Here is a 19,267-nt window from a genome sequence, read left to right on the forward strand (position 1 = left end):
AACATTTTTTTTTTTTCGTTGTAAATTACAGTTTTAAAATGTAAAAATCTTTCTGTAAATGTTTACTTCTTTAGTTTTTTACAGATTTTTTTCTGGCAACCACAGCTGCCAGTTTTTCTTCTGTAAAAACTACAAGATTCTTTTTTTTAAGTGATATATTGCAGTGACATGAACGCTTGTTTCGAAGAGTTGGATCCCTGCTTAGTTTTGGCCCTGGTGTCATGAAGTCAGGCAGAGGATGTGGGAGCTGTTGTATGTCATGTATGTCATAGTACTTTTGCAGAATCCCCGGTGCAGCTCTGCTTAACAATGCGTTGAGTTGTGGTGTTCGAGCTGAAGGTGGCTTCCTGTCCTCCTCCTCCTCCTCCTCCTCCTCCTCCTCCTCCTCTGCGCTCGATGCCTCGCTGTCTCGTTCTCCTTCTCCCTCTACACTTCTGAGCTCAGGGTCATCTGGAGGGCCGAAGGGCATCAGGGTTCTCCTCCACCGTCCAGCTTTATGGACGAGCCTTCGCTCTCAGCTCTAGAAGCGTCTCCTCACACACACAGCAGAAGATGGCTACGACACTGCATGAATTCACACAGTTTGTGGATCCTACAACTTTCCCTCGAGTGCTTCAGATCCAGTCAGGAATATACTATCAAGGTAAGCTAAATCCTGCTCAGAGTTCATCAGACAACAGCTGTGATTATGAGTTTTGAACGTCGTAATATCTAGAATATCCGTCTCACGTATTGGCCTAGGTGAGGGTTTGCCGTTGAGAAACAAACTGTGGACATGTTGAAAAATATGTTGTTAATAATTGACAAATTTGATAAAAGACAATGTAATCCTGTTACGTAATTTGGATTTGAAGACGAGCACTATGTGTGTAACAACATAACGTGTCACAATATATCGCAATACAAAAATGCAACTATATTGTGTATAGTTCATCCAAAATAAATAAACTAATTTACTGTGTGAGAAAAAAAAATCAAGTTTACTGAGTTTTAGTGTCAGTAGGCTACTACATTAAACTGCTATATATAATGTTGAATATAATGTGTAATAAGGCAATGGGGGAATATGTGTGGGTCCTGATAAGGCCAAATGTCTGATGTTACCAGTAAAAAGTGGCCTACACTATTTTAAATATATCTAGTCAGTGAAAGAGTGCAAACATATTCATCTAAAATAATTCAGTATTTTCAGCTTCAGAATCATGAATATTGTTATTCTGGTGTCTCTATTGTCCTGTGCTTTGGGTTTCCAGCACCAAGTCCAAGCCTGTTCATTTAGCCTACACACACAATGTAATACCAAATTAGCATTTTAATCAACAGTGCAATTTTTGTTAACCTTTTACCATATGTCTTGGAATATCGCAATAATATGGTATCGTGACATATATAAAAACGTGACACGAGGGTATCCTTACACCTTGCATATATATAAATTCCTTTTTAAATCAAATATGATTTTGCAACAAAATAAAACTTGTTTTTAAATGATTTAGAGTTAATTGTAACAGGCAAGATGACTGAATGCCTTAATATATCAGTTGAAGAAACAAAGAAAAGTTTATTTTCAAACCACATGATATCATGAGCGGAAACCAACCTGTGTCTGATCTTTTTCTAGCTCTCTCCGCTGTGTAATATGCCTGATGTTCGTGATGTCATTAACTGCATACACTACATAATTTCAGCATTTTTAACTGCTCCAGTACTCTGATTTGTGCAGCAATACAAGCTGAATGGACTGGAATCCTGAGAGCTTTGACATGTTTAATGTGTGTGTGAAAACACTGGTGTTTTTCAGGCTGCGTGTATGAGATGTTTGGAAGAGAGTGCTGTCTTTCGACTGGAGATCTGCTGAAAATCATCGAAATCACCATCACCAGATTCACAGCGCAGAGCTCCAGCAACACTCAGATCGACATACCGGTGGAGTATCCAGGTACACGCCAGAGCCAGGCCTTACAAACTAAAGTCATTTCTTTCTTTTATATACAGATATTTAAAAAAAATTCTGTTTGGAAAGCAACTTGCTAAAACAACTTGCTTGATTTGTATCTTGGATTTGTAAGTGATCTAGTTATTGTTGGTTGAAATGCGGCAGAAGAAAACTAAACTCGCTCAGTCCATTTGAGCAGCAGCTTCCATTCAGTTGCAGTTTTGCTTAAGTATTTATCCTATTATACCCTCAAAAGTCTATATAAATCTTTAATGTATCCCATGTCATCAGTTTGTTTCTGAATTAACTTTAACAAAACTCCCAGTTATGCTCCATTTCATTGTTTCCCTTTTTAATTAAAATGCTTAAAATGAATTTTAAAATTTCAAAAATAGTTCAAAAACACCAAAAAACTCCACAAGCATAAATCAAATGCAGATACATAAAACATGAAATGTAGAGTATGTGTGCGTGTGCTAGTACTTTCACAGTTGTGTCAGATGTCGGCTTTCCATTTCGTTCAGTCTTTGTGTCTCAAATAGATGCGAACGGAGGAAGTCGTGTTGCAAATCTCCCCGTCTGCTCAGCCAGGATTATAGTTTGTTTGTTTTTTTACATTTTGGTGAACGTTTTGAGTCGATATTTTTTACATCAAACTACAGTTTTTTTTAATTCGCTTTGGTACTATTTTCACAAGTAAGGCGTACATTTTCAAAACTCTTAGTACAAAAATCCACACTGATCACACTTGTAACACAGCTAGTCATTCCTTCAAACCCTGATCTCATGCTTTCATTACAGTTATACACATTTCAGTCCACATAATCATTGTTTCAAACACAAGATTATTGTAATATGTAATGAGAACATTTGGTTTAATCACAGAAACACAACAGTATGATCTTCTTTCAATTTAGTACTTTAACAATCAGTTCAACAATGCAAGATACATGTTTCAAATCACCATTGTTGCTGAAATAATTACAGTAATACAGGCTACAGTTGCCACATTAGAAGTAATTGAATCCATAATGTTTGTAATCGTATCTATCAAAAGCTGTGATGAAGCACAGCCATGAGGTTCTGTGCTAGAACAGAGTTTGCTGGCAATGAATACAGTAAATTATACTGAATATACTGTAGTGGACCTTTACAGATAAAGGTTGAGTTACAGTAATGTCTCTACCATGTTTACAGTATCACATGGCATACATACTGTAATGTAAAATGCTGTATTTGATGCCGTCTGTCTCCCGTCTACTGATGCATCTCTGATCAATCTGAAGTTTTACAGTCATCGACTGTTTCCTCTCACTTATACTCGATTCTGCTTTATTTTCTCAAATGGCAAATTTCTCTGTATCTTTCTCTCTCTCTCACACACACACACACAGACACACACACATACTTTGAACATCATGGTGGTTATTATCTATAAATCACTTATGTCAAAAGAATTAATTTGGTTATCCATATCGGAAATTGCAAACAAGTTCTATAGAAACTGTATAATCAATATCTATAGAAATCTATGGGTGTACCAAATGATTCATTGATTAACCATTAAGATCAGTTGGATTAAATAATAGACAAATGTATTAAACTGAACAAGAAGAGATGCAAATCTAAGGTTTGATAGTAAGAGCTTTATGAAAGGCAGTGACTGTGAATGAAACATGTAGACGAAACACTTATTTTGTGTTGTGAAAAGGATACTTTGTGATTTTGTGTATTGTGCTAACACAACTGAAAACATGATGAAATGTTTGAAAAAAAGATCTGTTGTGATATTAGCACTAAGAGGTTTGGAAATGTACACCTTACTTGTGAAAATAGTACCAAAGCGAATAAAAAAAACTGTAAATAAGATTTTTTTTATTTCCCTACCTATTTTTTTTTATTTTTTATTAATACACCGTGGCTCACGACATGTGCTGTCGCCTCGGGCAGGTCGTGCTCCTGTATGATAGAGATTTGAACCCTGTAGATCATTTCTGAGAGGTTAAACTGACAGTGATACAACTTCATGTTTCAACCATCCCGAATGTTGAGTGGCAAGAGACTCGGCTCTTCTCACTGGACTGAGAAGATCATTCCACCAGCGGAGAACAGTGAAAGTGAAGTGATTGTGTGTCTATTGTTGATGTACGGTGGAGTGTCGATCTCTCAGGCTTCTGGAGAGGGTGTAGATCTGGCTGTAGAAGTGAGAGGAAGTATGAGGAAACAAACATCAGTGTCTTGAACCTGGTGTGAGCAGCGACGAGTGAAGCGGGAACTCATGCTGTCTATTAAAGGCCAAGCACACTGCTGCCTTATTGGTTATTTGCAGAGGTTTGATCCTACTGTTATAAAATGCAGATGTGGTCTGTGAAGGTCAGCTGCTCATCACACACAACCCTGAGGTTGTCCAGGATAGCGCTGTACATGACGATCCTAGCCGAATGGAGAAGTGATGTTGCAGTGCTGGGCTGGATTGGAGGATGATGACCTCCGTCTTCACTTGACTGAGTCAGAGATGATGGACATGTAACTACTACGATCTTTTCCATTGGGCATGTCTTATTTTGCCTAGGGCACAAAGTCCCTTTTAAGGCAAGTCATTTGACTCGGCGGCCATGTTGGAAACACCAGCTGTTTCAGTCAGATAGTTAGCTCCGATCTCTCTGAATGGGGAAACATCAAATTCTCCAAAGCTGCTCAAGCCAATCATTTTCATATTTGAAATCACACCCTGCACTTTTGTTGCACTTTTGCACTGTATCAGTGGGCAATTGATGTTGAAAAGACATCAAATTGATGTCAAAATCAGTGTCAAAAATATTGTCAAATATGGACTTCAAATTGACATCAAAACCAATCCATGACATTGATTTGATGTAAACTGAATGTCAAACATATTGACCTGCATATCGATAAACCAATTTCAGTGTGGGTATTAACTTTCTCTTTTCACCTAATTACCACTGGAAGACATTGCCTTACAAACGGACCTTAAAATGATATGCAGTATCTTGATCAAGTCTTGATTAACTTTTGACGTCAAATTGATATCAAGGTGCCCGCGAAATCTTATGAGCTTTTAGGCCAATTTTCGTGTGCAGATCTTTTTGTCTGTTTTTTGAGTTTTTTTTTTTTTTTTATCAATGCACTGCAAGAAGTTAATTCATCATCTGTTTGGGACTAGTGTTTGGCGCTAAGCCTTTCCATCCCCTTTTTTCATATTTGAAATCACCAATGAAATCTGACAACTGTCAGATCTGACAAAATGTGTTTCTAATTGCTTAAATCATGACAAAGTGAATTTTTTCAGGCTGGACCAACAGCAGTGATGCAATGGCATTACCAATTTGCAATTGGCTCTTTTATTTAGAAGGCGGGACTTATTCCACCATATTGCGTATTGCACTTTTTCCCATTGATTGTAATTCAAGTGTGCCACCTTTGTATATCTAAAGTCTTTGCTTTCAAGTAAGCCAGGGCTGTGAACAATAGGGCAGGTGAAAGCCTTAAAGTCCACTTGAGAATTCACAATGGTGAGAAGCTTATCAAGTAAGCCAGGACTGTGACCCAGCGACCTACCAATAAATAGGTGTATGATGATACCCCTGCTAATGACTCACTAAACAACTTATGTGTTTGTACACTTATTATAATCCACATTCTCTATGTTGTCACCAATTTTGCTCTCATAACGGCTCAATTTTGGCATTGTGCTGTGTGTGACAGGTTTGTTCAAACTGGTGTCTGACAGTCAGCCGTACCGAAGCATTCAGGAGATAGCCGTCTCGCTGAAGATCAGCTCTCATCGGCTGGGCCAGCCCGTGTTCCTCAGCTGTCAGGACATCGAGCTGCCTCAGGGCTTCATCAGAGAGAGAGACAGCTTCAGGATCACCGGCGTCTCCCACGAGCTCGGCGCTGGACACGTGCAGTGTGAACTTCTGCTCCGAGAGCCCAAGTTCTGCTTCAGCCTGAGCTTCTCCCAGCAGGGACACTTCATAGAGTGTGAGGACGACCAGTTTTACACCCTGAAAGAGGTCGCGGAGTGGAAGATCTCCAAAGGCAGGAAGAGGACTGTAACCGAGGTCAAAGCTCCGGCCAAGAAGGACTTCTTTTTTTCCAGTTTGTTGGAGAACGTGTCTGGAGAGCTGATCCTGACTCCAGTGTATGAACTGAAGGCCGTTACGAGTCGTGAGTATGACACTAGTTTCATTTCTATTCTAGCGGTGTGCACAAACTTTATTAATAACAAAATTATAGCGACACTGCAGCAAATCTTTTTTTCTCTCTTGTTTTCCTGTAAAAATATCTAAACCAAAGATATAATTATTTTTGTTCACAGAGAAATCTAACAAAATTGAATGAGCTTTATGCTTAAAATGAAAAATACTATTTGCCAAAGGCATGAGAAAAAAAATAGTTTTCCCTTTTAATTAATTTTTTACTATAAATCTTATATTTCTCTGAAAACAAGAGATAATATTTTACTTTTCAAGTAAATGTATATTGTTTGAAGGACATTTAGGGTGTGTTCACTCTTGGCATGTTTGGTTTGATTAAATGAACCCTGGTGCGATTGCTCTGTTAGTGCGGTTGTGTGAACGCTGCCATCTGAACGCTGGTGCGCATCAAATGAGCCGAGTCTCGAAATATGAACACAACACGGACCAAAGACATGTAAACCAACCAAAAACACGACGTGAAGTCACAAGATGCGACCCTAAAAAAGAAGTCAAATTCTTCTCAGCATTGGAGCAGTGAAATGTGTGTTTGTGTGTGTGTGTGTGACGGAGGGATTCTTGCTGCTGTTTTGACTCCTTTACACATATTCTAAGCTCTTCATGAGTTTCAGCTTGTAAAAATACCATCATATCTTTGCACATACAATGAGCGCATTTAGCCCAACATGTTTTGGATGCTATGCAAGTTCCGTTGCAAGTTGCAAGCTGCAAGCTGTTTTGTTTTCGGATGTTTTCTGCATCTGTATGTTTGGTCTTAAACATGACAGTCTGAATGTTAAGTGAACCAGGACTAAAGCATCTTTTTCTGTTTTGGTGAGGACCAAACTACTGTATAAGTGTGAACACACCCTTAGATTAATAGGGTCAGTTTTAGGGTTAGATGTTTTTGCTGTCTGATCATGGAAGATGAATTTACAGGTTTTTTTGGATTGCTTACACACTAAAATTAAAAGTAGTACACTATTAGCAAAACCTTACACTCAAGAAGCAAAACATCAGCCCATATTTGCACAACTATAAGCACATTGTCAACCTCACACTTGTTGCAAAACTCTACACACAGTGATTTGCAAAACACTAAACACACTTAACATACATTACACACAAAAATCTATCATGAAGTCACTTCCTTGCAATACCAAAGCACTAACTGTCAAATTACCGCACCGTCCAACCAATTGGTTCAACACAGTCATCAGGTGTGCAAAGTTGTTTGCTTAATTGTAGACACATCAATCAGGTGTATAAGCACTATAAAAAGCAGCAGTCATTCAAGAGTGCAAGTTTCTTACCAAGGTGTCTTGCAACATTGCCTGCGATGTTGATGAAATTCTCTGGCCAGATCCAGCTAGGCGAAGAGACAATGTCTAGGGTTTTTTTTTGTTTTTTTTTACAGTAAACTTACAGTACACTACGTAAAGTGACATTTTGTTACAGTATTATGAATCTCCATGTCAACATTTTGGGCGTGTTGAGAAATAAATGAGTTTCTTCACTATGCAACATTGGTCTTGTGTAGTGTTCGGTAAATTTACATTATATCTGTACTTTGTTGATGGTACCTATACACAAAAGAAATTTATTTGAAATATATTTTCAGAGTATTTTTTGGAATATATGCAAACATTTGAAATTGGCCCAATAAATATATTTCACACTTAACATCATATATTTTTTGTTATATTTCAGAATATATTTCAATGTATTTTTTTTCTGTATGGGTCCCCAAAAGTGTCAAAAATAAATGTGGCATATATTCAAAATACATTGAAATATAACAAAAATATATGATGTTAAGTGTGAAATATATTTATTGGGGCAATTTCAAATATTTGCATATATTCCAAAATATACTCTGAAAATATATTTCAAACAAATTTCTTTTGTGTATGGGTAGCATACTCTAATCATAGGGAAGTAGAAGTGCTAAAAGTGTTTTAGGTTTATCACAGCAGAGTGTAACTCGTGAAAACAGAGTATAGTAATGTGAAACGTGTGTGTTTCATATGGTAACAAAGTGTGGTTTTTAAACAGAAGTGTATAGTTTTTACAAGAGTGTTTGATTATGCAAAGGATCTGTAGTGTTTTGCTAATTGGGTGTGTGGTTATGCTAATTGTGTGTAGTGTTTTGAAAACACGGGCCCTGTTTTGAAAATCGTGCTTAAGCAATCCAAAAAAAACTGTAAAAGACTTGCTGGGAAAATCATTAGGCTTTATTAAAGGGGTCATGAACTGGCTTTTTACATTTTTTTACATTGTTGTCTGAGGTCAACTTATGACGTTCGCTTGGTTTTTACATTCAAAAACATCAAAATGAATAAGTAATAGGCTATTTTCTACCCTGGTTTTGAGCCTAGCTCCTGAAACGCTCGGTTTTTATGGGCGTGCCGCATTGAAGACTTGGATGTAAACGGCCACTGCTATGATTGGATAACAGTTTTGCATATTATAATGAGTTTCATTTACAGTTTTTTACAATCACTATGACAGTTTTTTCAATACATTTAACAAGTTTCCTAAACTCTTAACGCACCAACACACCTAAAACACACAATTAGCAAAACGGTTAATTTCATGCTCAAAATCACACATTGTAAACTAAACTCCAAAACTAATTTTCAAAATACAATAATACACTAACACAATACACTATGTCTAACAAAACACTGCAAACATGTTTCAAAATCAAATAATTATTCAAAACACTAACACATGTTCTCTTCCAACAGGAACATTTAGTCAATCATAACACAATGACAAAAAAACACTAACATCAGATGGAATTACAGAAACTACATTATTTTACATGTGTCAGGTATGCCGTTATACAATAGACATTATATTGTATTGATCATAGATTGTGTTTTGCACTGCAGTTTTTTTTTCTTCTACATTTAGTCTCTCCACATTTTTGTTTTGTTTGTAATGTAAATGCATGCATTTTGTTGTTGTTTTTTGCAGCAGAAATTCAATACAACAAAATACAGTAAATGACCCTTCTTAGAGTAGCTTTATAGAATGTATGGTTTATGAAAAGAAGAAGACAGAGACAGAATTGCTGCAGTAACGGCTTTATTTGCAACAGGACATTTCTGCAAGATAACAAAAATATGCAATATAGCTGCCATTTACAGTATTATGGTATGTGAAAATACAAAATATACAAACAGAAAAGGCCATCTTCTAATCTGCCCGGTCTTCTGCATTTGTCCACGTTCTCATCCACATCACACCTGATATCTTCCCTGGCAAGGCATCTTGGGAAGAATCTTTTGGCTTGCCTTATCCTGGTAGTGTTCAGCTGTGATGTCTTGGTATACAGCATCTTTTGCATACAGGAGGGACATTTGGTCCTGTGGACTATGGTCAAAAACCTTTCATCTCCAGGCTGAGAAAACTCCTCAATGGGGCAAGGAAAATGGACATCATCCTCTGATGGGCTTCAAACCAGGCTGTGACTGCACGGGAATGGTGGAATGCCACATTGTCCCATATTTGCATAACTTCAATCAGCTGTTTCTCACTAGCAATGGAATAATGTGAAAATACAAAATATACGAACAGAAAAAGCACCATAATAATAAAAAAAAAGAGTCAACTTCTCATCATGAGTCATCTTCTAATTATTTGCATAATTCAATCAGCTGTTTCTCAGTAAGAATAGAATAAAATACAGGGGATATATTTGTGTTTCAGTTCACAATATAAACAGCTGTTCACCTTGACTTTACTGTAAGGTTAGGTTTAGAACATGGTGTTATCTGTTCTGACATACAGTGTTAAAGCATTGGTAAATTTGGCAGTAAAAATCCATTGTTTTGGTCTTGTTTGAGCTTGTGTGTAAAAGGAGTTCAAGCATTTTAAATTTGTGTTAATTGTATGCATTTTGTGTTAAAGCAACAAGAAATGTGTTAATAGTATAGCTTACACAGGCGGATGTAGTGCTAACTGTGTTAAGAGTTTTGGAAAATTGTTAAAAGTATTGAAAAATCTGTCATAGCAATCGTAAAAAACTGTAATGCGCGAATCAGTGGGTGGGGCTAAACAGGCTGTGTTGAAGTAGGCGTTGATCTTCTTCTGCGGAGGCGGGGTTTGATACCCTTTGACGTCATAGATCCCCACTTTGAAAAACCTGTCGTTCGCTGTGACGGGTGTCAATAAAAGCTTTTATTGGACTAACAAGGAAGTTTTCAGTTCTGAAACTTACAGGATATTCTTATAGTATGAATACCTCTTATATGTCAAAAGCTCAAGGAAAATTTGATTTCTCAGTTCATCACCCCTTTAATGAAACACGAGTGGAAAGAGTTTCTTTGTAAACATTTTTATAAAGCCATCTGTACATAAACCATCATCATTCAATTAAATTAACATATGAAAGCTTATAGGCAGTTTGTTTGGACAAAAATTCCATTCTGCTCGTGTGTGTGTGTGTGTGTGTGTATGTGTGTGTGCGTGTGTGTGTGTGTGTGTGTGTGTGTGTGTTCGTGTGTGTGTGTGTGTGTGTGTGTGTGTGTGTGTGTGTGTGTGTGTCTGTGTGTGTGTGTGTGTGTGTGTGTGAGTAAGTGTGTGTGTGTGTGTGTCTTCTGTTCCACATTCCTTTAAACTTGGACTCTTTCTTCCCACAGTCAGCGAGAAATTTCTGCTCATCCCGTCAAACTTGGACGTGGAGGTAGTGGATGTCACAGAAGAGTTTGATTGTGACTCCTTTGTGCAGCCTCTGTCTCTTCCGGATGTTTTGAAGAGGCCTCCAGAGTTTTTTCCTGTGGTGGCCAAGTTGTCAAGTGAAAGCCATTTCAAGCTTTCACCAGAGCTCGAGTCCCTTTTCCATGCCAAACAGGTGATCGTTCATCATGCTTTTCATACCAAACGAATCCTGGCCTCGGAAATGTGCCGTGAATCAACAAGACACTTTCTTATCCCAGAGTCCTATAACGGTCGCTTCAAGCGCCGGCCCCGGCAGTTCCCCACCGCCTACGATCTGGAACGGGCACGCAGCGAGACCGAACAGATACGTGTGGTCGCCACCAGAGACTTCGAGTCGGTGTACAGCGGGCTTGCTTCTGTTCATGCTGGAGACGAGTTTATAGTGACAAAAGGCAAGAGCTGTGCGGTTTCACGCAATGGGATCGAGAAGGCAGCTGATAATTTTGAATGTCTGAAAGTCACAGAGAAAAGCCACGGGACAGAGGTGAAGGAGCCTGTGTGCCTCCCCATGTGTTTGGAGGGGGGATTCATGGAGCTGGTTCGGGACAAGCGTCAATACACCATTGCGGAAATATGCCGATGGTTCCCGCTGCCCTTCAACGTCAAAGTGTCTGTGCGTGACCTCTCTTTGAAGGTGGACGTTCTGGCTGGACTGCCTGGTCTGCACATTGAGGAGGAGATCTCGGACCCTTGCCTCCTCGTGTCAAACCTTGATCTCTCAGAGTTCAGGGAGGTGCCAGTAAATCGTACAGACTTGATCCTTAACGTAAAACAGCGCTGGGCTGGCGAGAGTCCAACATGTAGTGGAATGTCAGCCATAGAGGAGATCTCAGAGGACTGTTACTACACACTCAGGAGGTACGCTGTCGCTACTGTTACACCCCCTCCACGGCCGCCAAAAAAACCCAAACATCCTCCACCGCGACCCCCCAAGATGCTCACATCCAGATCTGAGAGCGCAAACAGTGAGAACTCCAGCTGCTCTCCCAAGGTAAACTGTGTCTTTTATTGTATTCGGTGTTACGGACTTCATGTTCAAATTGCAGCCTTAAGATGCTTGTCACATTTACCTTTCCCAGACAGCAACACAGTGTCGGCCCAGATCTGGCCCACATCTGGTACGTGTCGATTCCACCCATACCAGATGTGGGCTGGATCTGGGCCGACACTATGTTGCTGTCTGGGTTGCTGGGGAATCGGCATGTTGATGAATTTCATCTATGTGAGATCCGATTCCCTATGCAATTTTCATGTGAGGTTCAAGTTTGGTGAAATATGGCACCTAAATTCACTGCGGCAACCAATAGCAAGCCTCTTGGTGTGGGAAAATACTCGTAATTTATCAACAAAGCAAAACTGAAGATCCATAATGAACGAGGATCATTTTAAAATGTAAGCTGGTAGAATAGCTTTGGATATTTATTTCGCTGTCCTTATAATTTTACGGCTTTCTACAACATACTAGAGTCGGGGTACATCAGTCTGCTAGAAAACAAACTTGTGTTTATGATGAACTAGTCACTGGATTTGAAAGTAGTTCTTGGATTTGCCGGAATCTGTGGCTTCACATGTTTGAAAGAATATTCAGAGTTTTAGCCCTTAGAAGCAACCCAGACATAGTGTCGGCCTGTGTACCAGATCTGGGCCGACACTAACTTGCGAGATATATGGGTGGTGTATATTTCTTACGCTGATAATCAAAAGTCAGGCTACATGAGACTCAATTGAAGCAGAGTGCAGTAGTTTCATTATTTGTAGAACTCTCGTAAGTAAAAAATGCAGAAGCCATAATGTCGGCCTGTGTACCAGATCTGGGCCGACACTAACTTGCTGTCTGGGAAGTAGCCAAACGAGATATATGGGTGGCATATATTTCTTTCGCTGATAATCAAAAGTCAGGCTACATGAGACTGTGCAGTAGTTTCATTACTCGTAGAACTCTCGTAAGTAAAAAATGCAGAAGCATTAACATACTTAGAAGAAAATACATGTCAAATTTACCCAAATTTGACAAATTTATGTAATGGGTAATGAGTTACACTGCAAAAATTACTTTTTAAATTGTATGTAGAATACTACTTCTGTATTTTGTCTACTACACTAGCAGATTTTTTCAAATTATAAAATATCTGCCAATGCATAATACATGGATATTGGATTATATTTTAATAAAGTCCATCCTAAGTATCACTATCATCGCAGTAATTGCTCAAGAGACACCCAAACTGATGAAGTTCTGATGGTTCTCAGCTTTGTGTGTTAAAAGCCAAAGCAAAACTAAACACAATGGCTAAAAATGAAAACATGACAAGTATACAGTATATGATGTTAATTTATGAAGGGATTCATTTGACCAAAAAAAAACAAACAAACAAAAAACAGGTTTATGAAACATAAGATGTCACACATTGAAAGAGGCCTTTATTTGCCATTATTACACACATAGTAAACAATATCCAGATAATTACTTGGGAGAAAAAAAGATTTCTCGATTCTTAAAGGTACAATATGTAAGATTTTTGAAATAAAAAGACATCTAACATCGACTTGACAGAGTCGCCTCTCTTGCATGTTCTTTATTAGACAGGTGAGCAAATGTACATAAAACTAATCAATGTTATATAGCTCAACATGATGAAATGTTAGAATATGATCTGTATGTTATTCTAATGTTGATCTAGCTTACTGCTAGTCTCATACAGACAAACTAACATATAGAATAACATTATAACTTTCAACACACTCAAATGCAGTTTAGTGTGATAGTGTAGACCAAGTGAAACAGTGCTGTGTTACCTCACGAGTTTCATTCGTCAAATAAACTGACCTGTGTGAGTATTATTCAGCACTTGAAATGTCCTAATTCCTTTATATCCCCGGGACTCTGAAGCCCTGCTTCATACCACAGTCATGTTAAAAACATCAATGTATTCACTCATCCATAAACATTATTAGATCCATCAGCAGCATGACGACAAGTTCCATAATTCCTCTTACCCCGGATTTCCACCAACAGCGGAATGGCTGCGGATCGGCTCCGCTGCGTGTCGGCTCCGTGCTCCGCCTCCCTTCAATACCCACCAGGTCCGGATTTGTTGCGGAACGGCTGTGGCCATGACTGACAGCTGAAGTCACGAGTCGCGAATTCACGTATGACCGCGCGATATAAGTGCTGAATTGCTGCGGAGCTCTCCGGCATCCGGTAAAAATAGAAGCTCTGCATATCTGCTCCGGAGGGCTGTGGATCGCCGGAGCGGATCCGCAGCTGTTCCACAGTTGGTGGAAATTAGGGGTTATGCGTCATCAAACTACGTCTTTGTTATTGTAAGAGGTTAGCGACCCCTAGCGGCTAAAAAAATTATAATTACATATTGTAGCTTTAATGCATTGTCTTTTTGCATGATCCATCAGGAGGCGCTGTAGCCTACACTCCTACGGGTGTTTCCCGAACCGTTTTATAAGAGATATCTTCTACCATTTTATTACTGCACACCTCACTGGTGAAAGGGCTTCTCTGATTCATCAGCGAGTTATTTTTTTGCAACCATTCAGGTTATTTATTGTTCTTTAAATAAAATAATGAAATTGCACATCTGCAAGCATATTCAGCTTGTTTAAATATTGTTTGTTATATTGTTTATATATATATTGTGTACATATATATATATATATATATATATATATATATCTTTGTATGTCTATAGAGGTCTCTCAAAAATTAATTATTAATTATTTTTCACATTTTGTTTCTCGTTACACTTTCAGATTTTCATCTTCACAGACATTGTTAGTGGAGGAGACCAAAAAAAATGATAGAAAGACGTATAAAAGAAAGACTTTGTTATAAACTGTATAAAACTGAGTGTTACATTTTAAGCCTGACCTATAATGATACATGCATAATAAGGAACAACAGGGCTAAAGGCGCCTTTGATTTTATATTCCTCTAAACCACTAGATAACTTGCCGTAGCACTTTCCAAAACACCTGCTTTTCAAGATGCATGTTTAATTATTAAAAACAAGATGCATTATTAAAAACACATTATTTATTTTCACATAGAATCTTTTGCTCCATCAATGTTCAATACAAACATGTATATTTTTTTCTGCAATCATACACTATAAGAGCAGTGAAAAGCATGTTTATCTTAAGGTGTGTCTTTAGCCCTGTTGTACCCAAGTATATTAATGCATTTAAATATTTTATATACTGCTGTGATTGTTAAAGAATTGTTAAATGTTCACGCTGCTCTGGTAAATTTTCAAAACTCTAAGTACAAAGCTCATTGATTCAAAATCTGCGATTTTATGATCTGTTTGTCAATGATTTGTACAAGGGGTGTTGAAAAACTGATTGTGAAAATAATGGCAAAGCAATCAAAAATACGCTAACACAACTTTCATATTCACTTATTATTTACATCATGTAATTTCCTATTGTTCTGTCATCCCCGTAACAGACTCTTTGTGTTGAACCTTTAAAACAAGATGACTTCATGCAATGCAGTGACTCAAAAAATGGAAATGACAAAAAGATTCCCACTAGTCCAGTCACATTGCCAAAACCTACCCTGCAGAAAGGTAGGAACTTTCTCTTTAGTGTTTATCAGCATATGTTGAATGTGAAGTGTGTAATGTCTGTGCCACCAACTGGAACTGCAGGTTCCCTTTCGTGGTCACTACGAGTTACGTTGTGACGACGAATGGGGTTTCGCTTAGAAAGCCTCTCACCTTCACTGGTAGATAAAAGATAGAGCAGATACAGCAAGTATTCAGGAAACGTCTCGGTTACGTATGTAACCCTCGTTCCCTGAGTAGGGAATGGCGATGTTACGTTATGATGACTAATGGGGTTTCGCTTAGAAAGCCTCTCACCTTCAAGAATACAAAACGAGCCAATGGCAAGAAAATGCCATGGGTCTGCGGAATTTGCATAGCGTAATTCTGCCCCACCTCGTGGGTATATAAGGAAGTACGCTGGCAACATGCAGTTATGTTTTCGCTTCGAAGCCAAGAGCATTCTTCACTCCACAAGCCATTCTGAGATCTTCTCTCTTCACTCTTCGAGACGAGCTACTCTCCAGGTGTTGGTGTGACAGCGATCTCCAGCGAGATCTGCCAGTCGTGTGTTCTCCCTGGTTGCTTCAACACTCTGCAGAGTTTTCCCCTCTCACAAAAGAGCTTGCAAAAACAAGTAATTTTTAAAGATGACTCGCCCGTGCACTTCTGGTTGCGGTCGGACTGTTTCTCAGTTTGATGGGCACAATCGCTGCCTTGCGTGTTTGAGCTTAGATCACGCTAAGGCAGGCTTTGTGGATGACTCATGTTCTCATTGCGGGAACATGACCATCGCGACACTGCGGTTGAGACTCAATGACCTCACTAGAGCGAGAGTCCCCTCATCCACACCCCGATCTACCCCCTCCTCGAGAGGTGGTACTTTGGCTGATGGCCAGGGTGACTTTAGGGTGACGGTGTGGAACAAAGTGCCGCGAGCATCTGGCTTGAGTGGAACCCTCCACCCTGTCCTGAGCGCTCGTGCCTGGACGATTGGTTTTTGGGTGCTGCGAGCGCTGACTCCTGCCCCCAATACTTTTCTTCCCGGAGGTCAACAGTTCTCGACCACCCAGAAGCAGACTGAGGCTATTAAACACATTCTGCCCCGATGACCTGCTGCTGCCTCCACCCAGCCGTCAGCACAGATACCTCAACCTGCTCTCCGCCGAGGTTGCCCTCCTGCGGCTCCCACCCCTCCCGCCAGGCCCCAGCAGCAGCCTTCACCCGGGCCTCGCCGTGGAAGTGGTCGCAGGAAGGCGCCCCAGCCCGCTCCGGCCCCACGCCCCGCTAAACGCCAGGCTAAGCGGCGCCCCTGAGACGGGCTGCTTAGAGATGGCGATCAGTTCCTCACAGGAGATGGTAGCAGGGCCACTCCTTCCCCCGGTGGAGAGCTGGGGGAGAATCTTTTGTTCTCCTCCCCCCGCTGCTCGCTCCCCGTCGGACAGCACCTTAATGTGGTTAAAGAAAGAACTGACACACCCATCTCTGAACCACCAGAGGTCTCGGATGACAGTGCGCGCCGCTCACGAGCCTCGCCACTCATGTCCCCCTCTGTCGCCAGACCCCTGGTAGAGCAGGCCCCCGTGGAACGGTGGTCCTTCCCTGGCCTCCTCTGTCAGGACGCGGCAAATGACTGTTCCCCCACACCGGGACGCAAAACCTCCCACGTCCAGGCCGGCCATTCTGCCTCATTTTTTGCAGCGATCGACCTGAAGGACGCCTACTTTCATGTCTCCATTCTTCCTCTACACATACCATTTATACGGTTTGCTTTCGAGGGGCGGGCATATCAGTACGTGGTTCTCCCATTCGGGCTAGCCCTGTCACCTCGCGTCTTCACGAAAGTCGTCGAGGCAGCCCTTGTGCCGCTACGGCAACACGGGGTTCGCATCTTGAATTATCTCGACGACTGGCTGATCCTAGCTCACTCTCGAGACCAGGTTTGCGAACACAGGGACCAAGTGCTCCGGCACCTAGCCCGCCTAGGCCTTCAGGTCAACTGGGAAAAAAGCAAACTCTCCCCGGTGCAGAGGATCTCTTTTCTTGGTATGGAAATCGACTCGGTCGCCATGTGCGCCCAGCTTACGAGCAAGTACACGTAGTGCAAGAGTGCAGTTCAACTGAAGTTATTTCAGAGGCTCCTGTGGCATATGGCATCCGCAGCCGCAGATACGCTGCTCTGGTTGCTTCATATGAGACCGCTTCAGCTTTAGCTTTGCGATCGAGTCCCGAGGTGGGCATGGCAACTAGGCACGCTCCGAGTACCAGTTACTCCAACCTGCCGTCGGACCTTTACTCCGTGGATGAACCTCAGCTTTCTACGGGCCGGAGTGCCCTTAGAACAAGTTTCCAGGCATGTTGTTGTATCAACCGATGCCTCCACCATGGGCTGGGGCGCCATGTGCAATGGACATGCTGCCGCGGGCTCCTGGACCCCAGCGCCTTTGGCATGTCAATTGCCTTGAGTTGCTGGCGGTACACTTGGCTCTGCACCGCACCCTCGTCCCGATCTATGGAACCTACATGTGTGGCTTCTGGACGGGAAGGCAGGTTTGAGTACCATCACTTCTGCTAGAGCATTGTCCACGCGACATGTCTGTGTGTTGAAGTGGAACCTCTTCGTCACCTGGTGCTCTTCTCACCGAGAATTGAAGACAGCGCTCCTGGTTGCATTGGCCTCCATCAAGAGGGTAGGGGACCTGCAGGCATTTTCGGTTGACGAAGCGCGCCTGGAATTCGTGCCGGCCTATTCTCACGTGATCCTGAGACCCCGGCCTGGATATGTGCCCAAGGTTCTCACCACTCCCTTCCGAGATCAGGTGGTGAACCTGCAAGCGCTGTCCTTGGATGAGGCAGACCCAGCCTTGGCACTGCTCTGTCCAGTACACACCCTCCGTGCTTACGTAGACAGAACGCAGTGTTTCAGGACCTCAGACCAGCTCTTTGTCTGTTATGGTGGCAAGCCACCTTGCCACCCCTGGGGTTGAAAGATTCCACCCTGCGGGCTGGATACCCCAGTGTTCTTCCATATGCAGCCCGCTCACGGGTCATATGTGTATTCTGTAAGTCCTCCGTTCGGGCAGGCATTGTGTTGCATTTTCCACAGAGATATGCTTCCAAGTGTAACTTGGTATTCCTGTGTTAAGTAGGAGTCCTTCGACCATGCCAGTCTCTCTGTACCGCTGGAACGCCTGAGTTCAGTCTCGGCTCCTCAGCGAGAAAACATAACTGCATGTTGCCAGCGTATTTCCTTATATGCCTACGAGGTGGGATGGAGTTACGCAATGCAAATTCCGCAGACCCATGGCATTTTCTTGCCATTGGCTTGTTTTGTATTCTCGAAGGTGAGAGGCTTTCTAAGCGAAACCCCATTAGTCATCATAACGTAACATCTCCGTTCCCTACTCAGGGAACGAGGGTTACATACGTAACCGAGACGTTTCCTGAATACTTGCTGTATCTGCTCTATCTTTTATCTACTAGTTGCTTCTTTTATAATTAGCTCTACACATTTAGGTTGGACATGAGAAGGTATTTTAACACAAAAAATGACACACTTTACCAGGCTGTGTTTTAAGGCTTGTGTGCCCTTGTGTCCTCACCCAAACTTTTTGTTGCCGTTTGATTCTCCTTCAGCTCTCGCCAAGGGCCGAAGTCTGGACAACATATCCATCGAAAACAACCAAGATGAGGACAATGATGTGCATGATTATGAATATATAGATGAGGATCAGCTTGACAACATAAGAAGGGTGTACCAGGAACAGCCTATTAACATGGGCGTGAAAGGAAAGCCGAGTAACACAATATGATTATACACAATATAT

At 41.1% G+C, this 19,267-nt stretch overlaps 1 protein-coding gene across 1 annotated transcript; it reads left to right on the forward strand.

Moving 5' to 3' along the window:
• Nucleotides 1-217: 217 nt before the first annotated feature.
• Nucleotides 218-19,263, forward strand: themis (thymocyte selection associated). Its single transcript, XM_079887556.1, has 6 exons — nt 218-643; nt 1,802-1,939; nt 5,663-6,124; nt 10,803-11,872; nt 15,344-15,464; nt 19,077-19,263. Exons 1-6 carry the CDS (start codon nt 553-555, stop codon nt 19,250-19,252), a joined length of 2,058 nt encoding a protein of 685 aa, XP_079743682.1. The 5' UTR covers nt 218-552; the 3' UTR covers nt 19,253-19,263.
• Nucleotides 19,264-19,267: the final 4 nt, after the last annotated feature.

The sequence above is a fragment of the Squalius cephalus genome, assembly GCF_949319135.1.
Source record: "Squalius cephalus genome assembly, chromosome: 12".
In the NCBI taxonomy this organism is placed as follows: Eukaryota; Metazoa; Chordata; class Actinopteri; order Cypriniformes; family Leuciscidae; genus Squalius; species Squalius cephalus.

What these genes read in the sequence shown, in the direction of transcription:
- themis (XM_079887556.1), top strand. Translation starts at nt 553, where the DNA reads ATGGCTACGACACTGCATGAATTCACACAGTTTGTGGATCCTACAACT. An exon ending in CATACCGGTGGAGTATCCAG is followed by an intron (nt 1,940 to 5,662) that starts GTACACGCCAGA and finishes TGTGTGTGACAG; the next exon opens with GTTTGTTCAAACTGGTGTCT. An exon ending in AAAACCTACCCTGCAGAAAG is followed by an intron (nt 15,465 to 19,076) that starts GTAGGAACTTTC and finishes ATTCTCCTTCAG; the next exon opens with CTCTCGCCAAGGGCCGAAGT.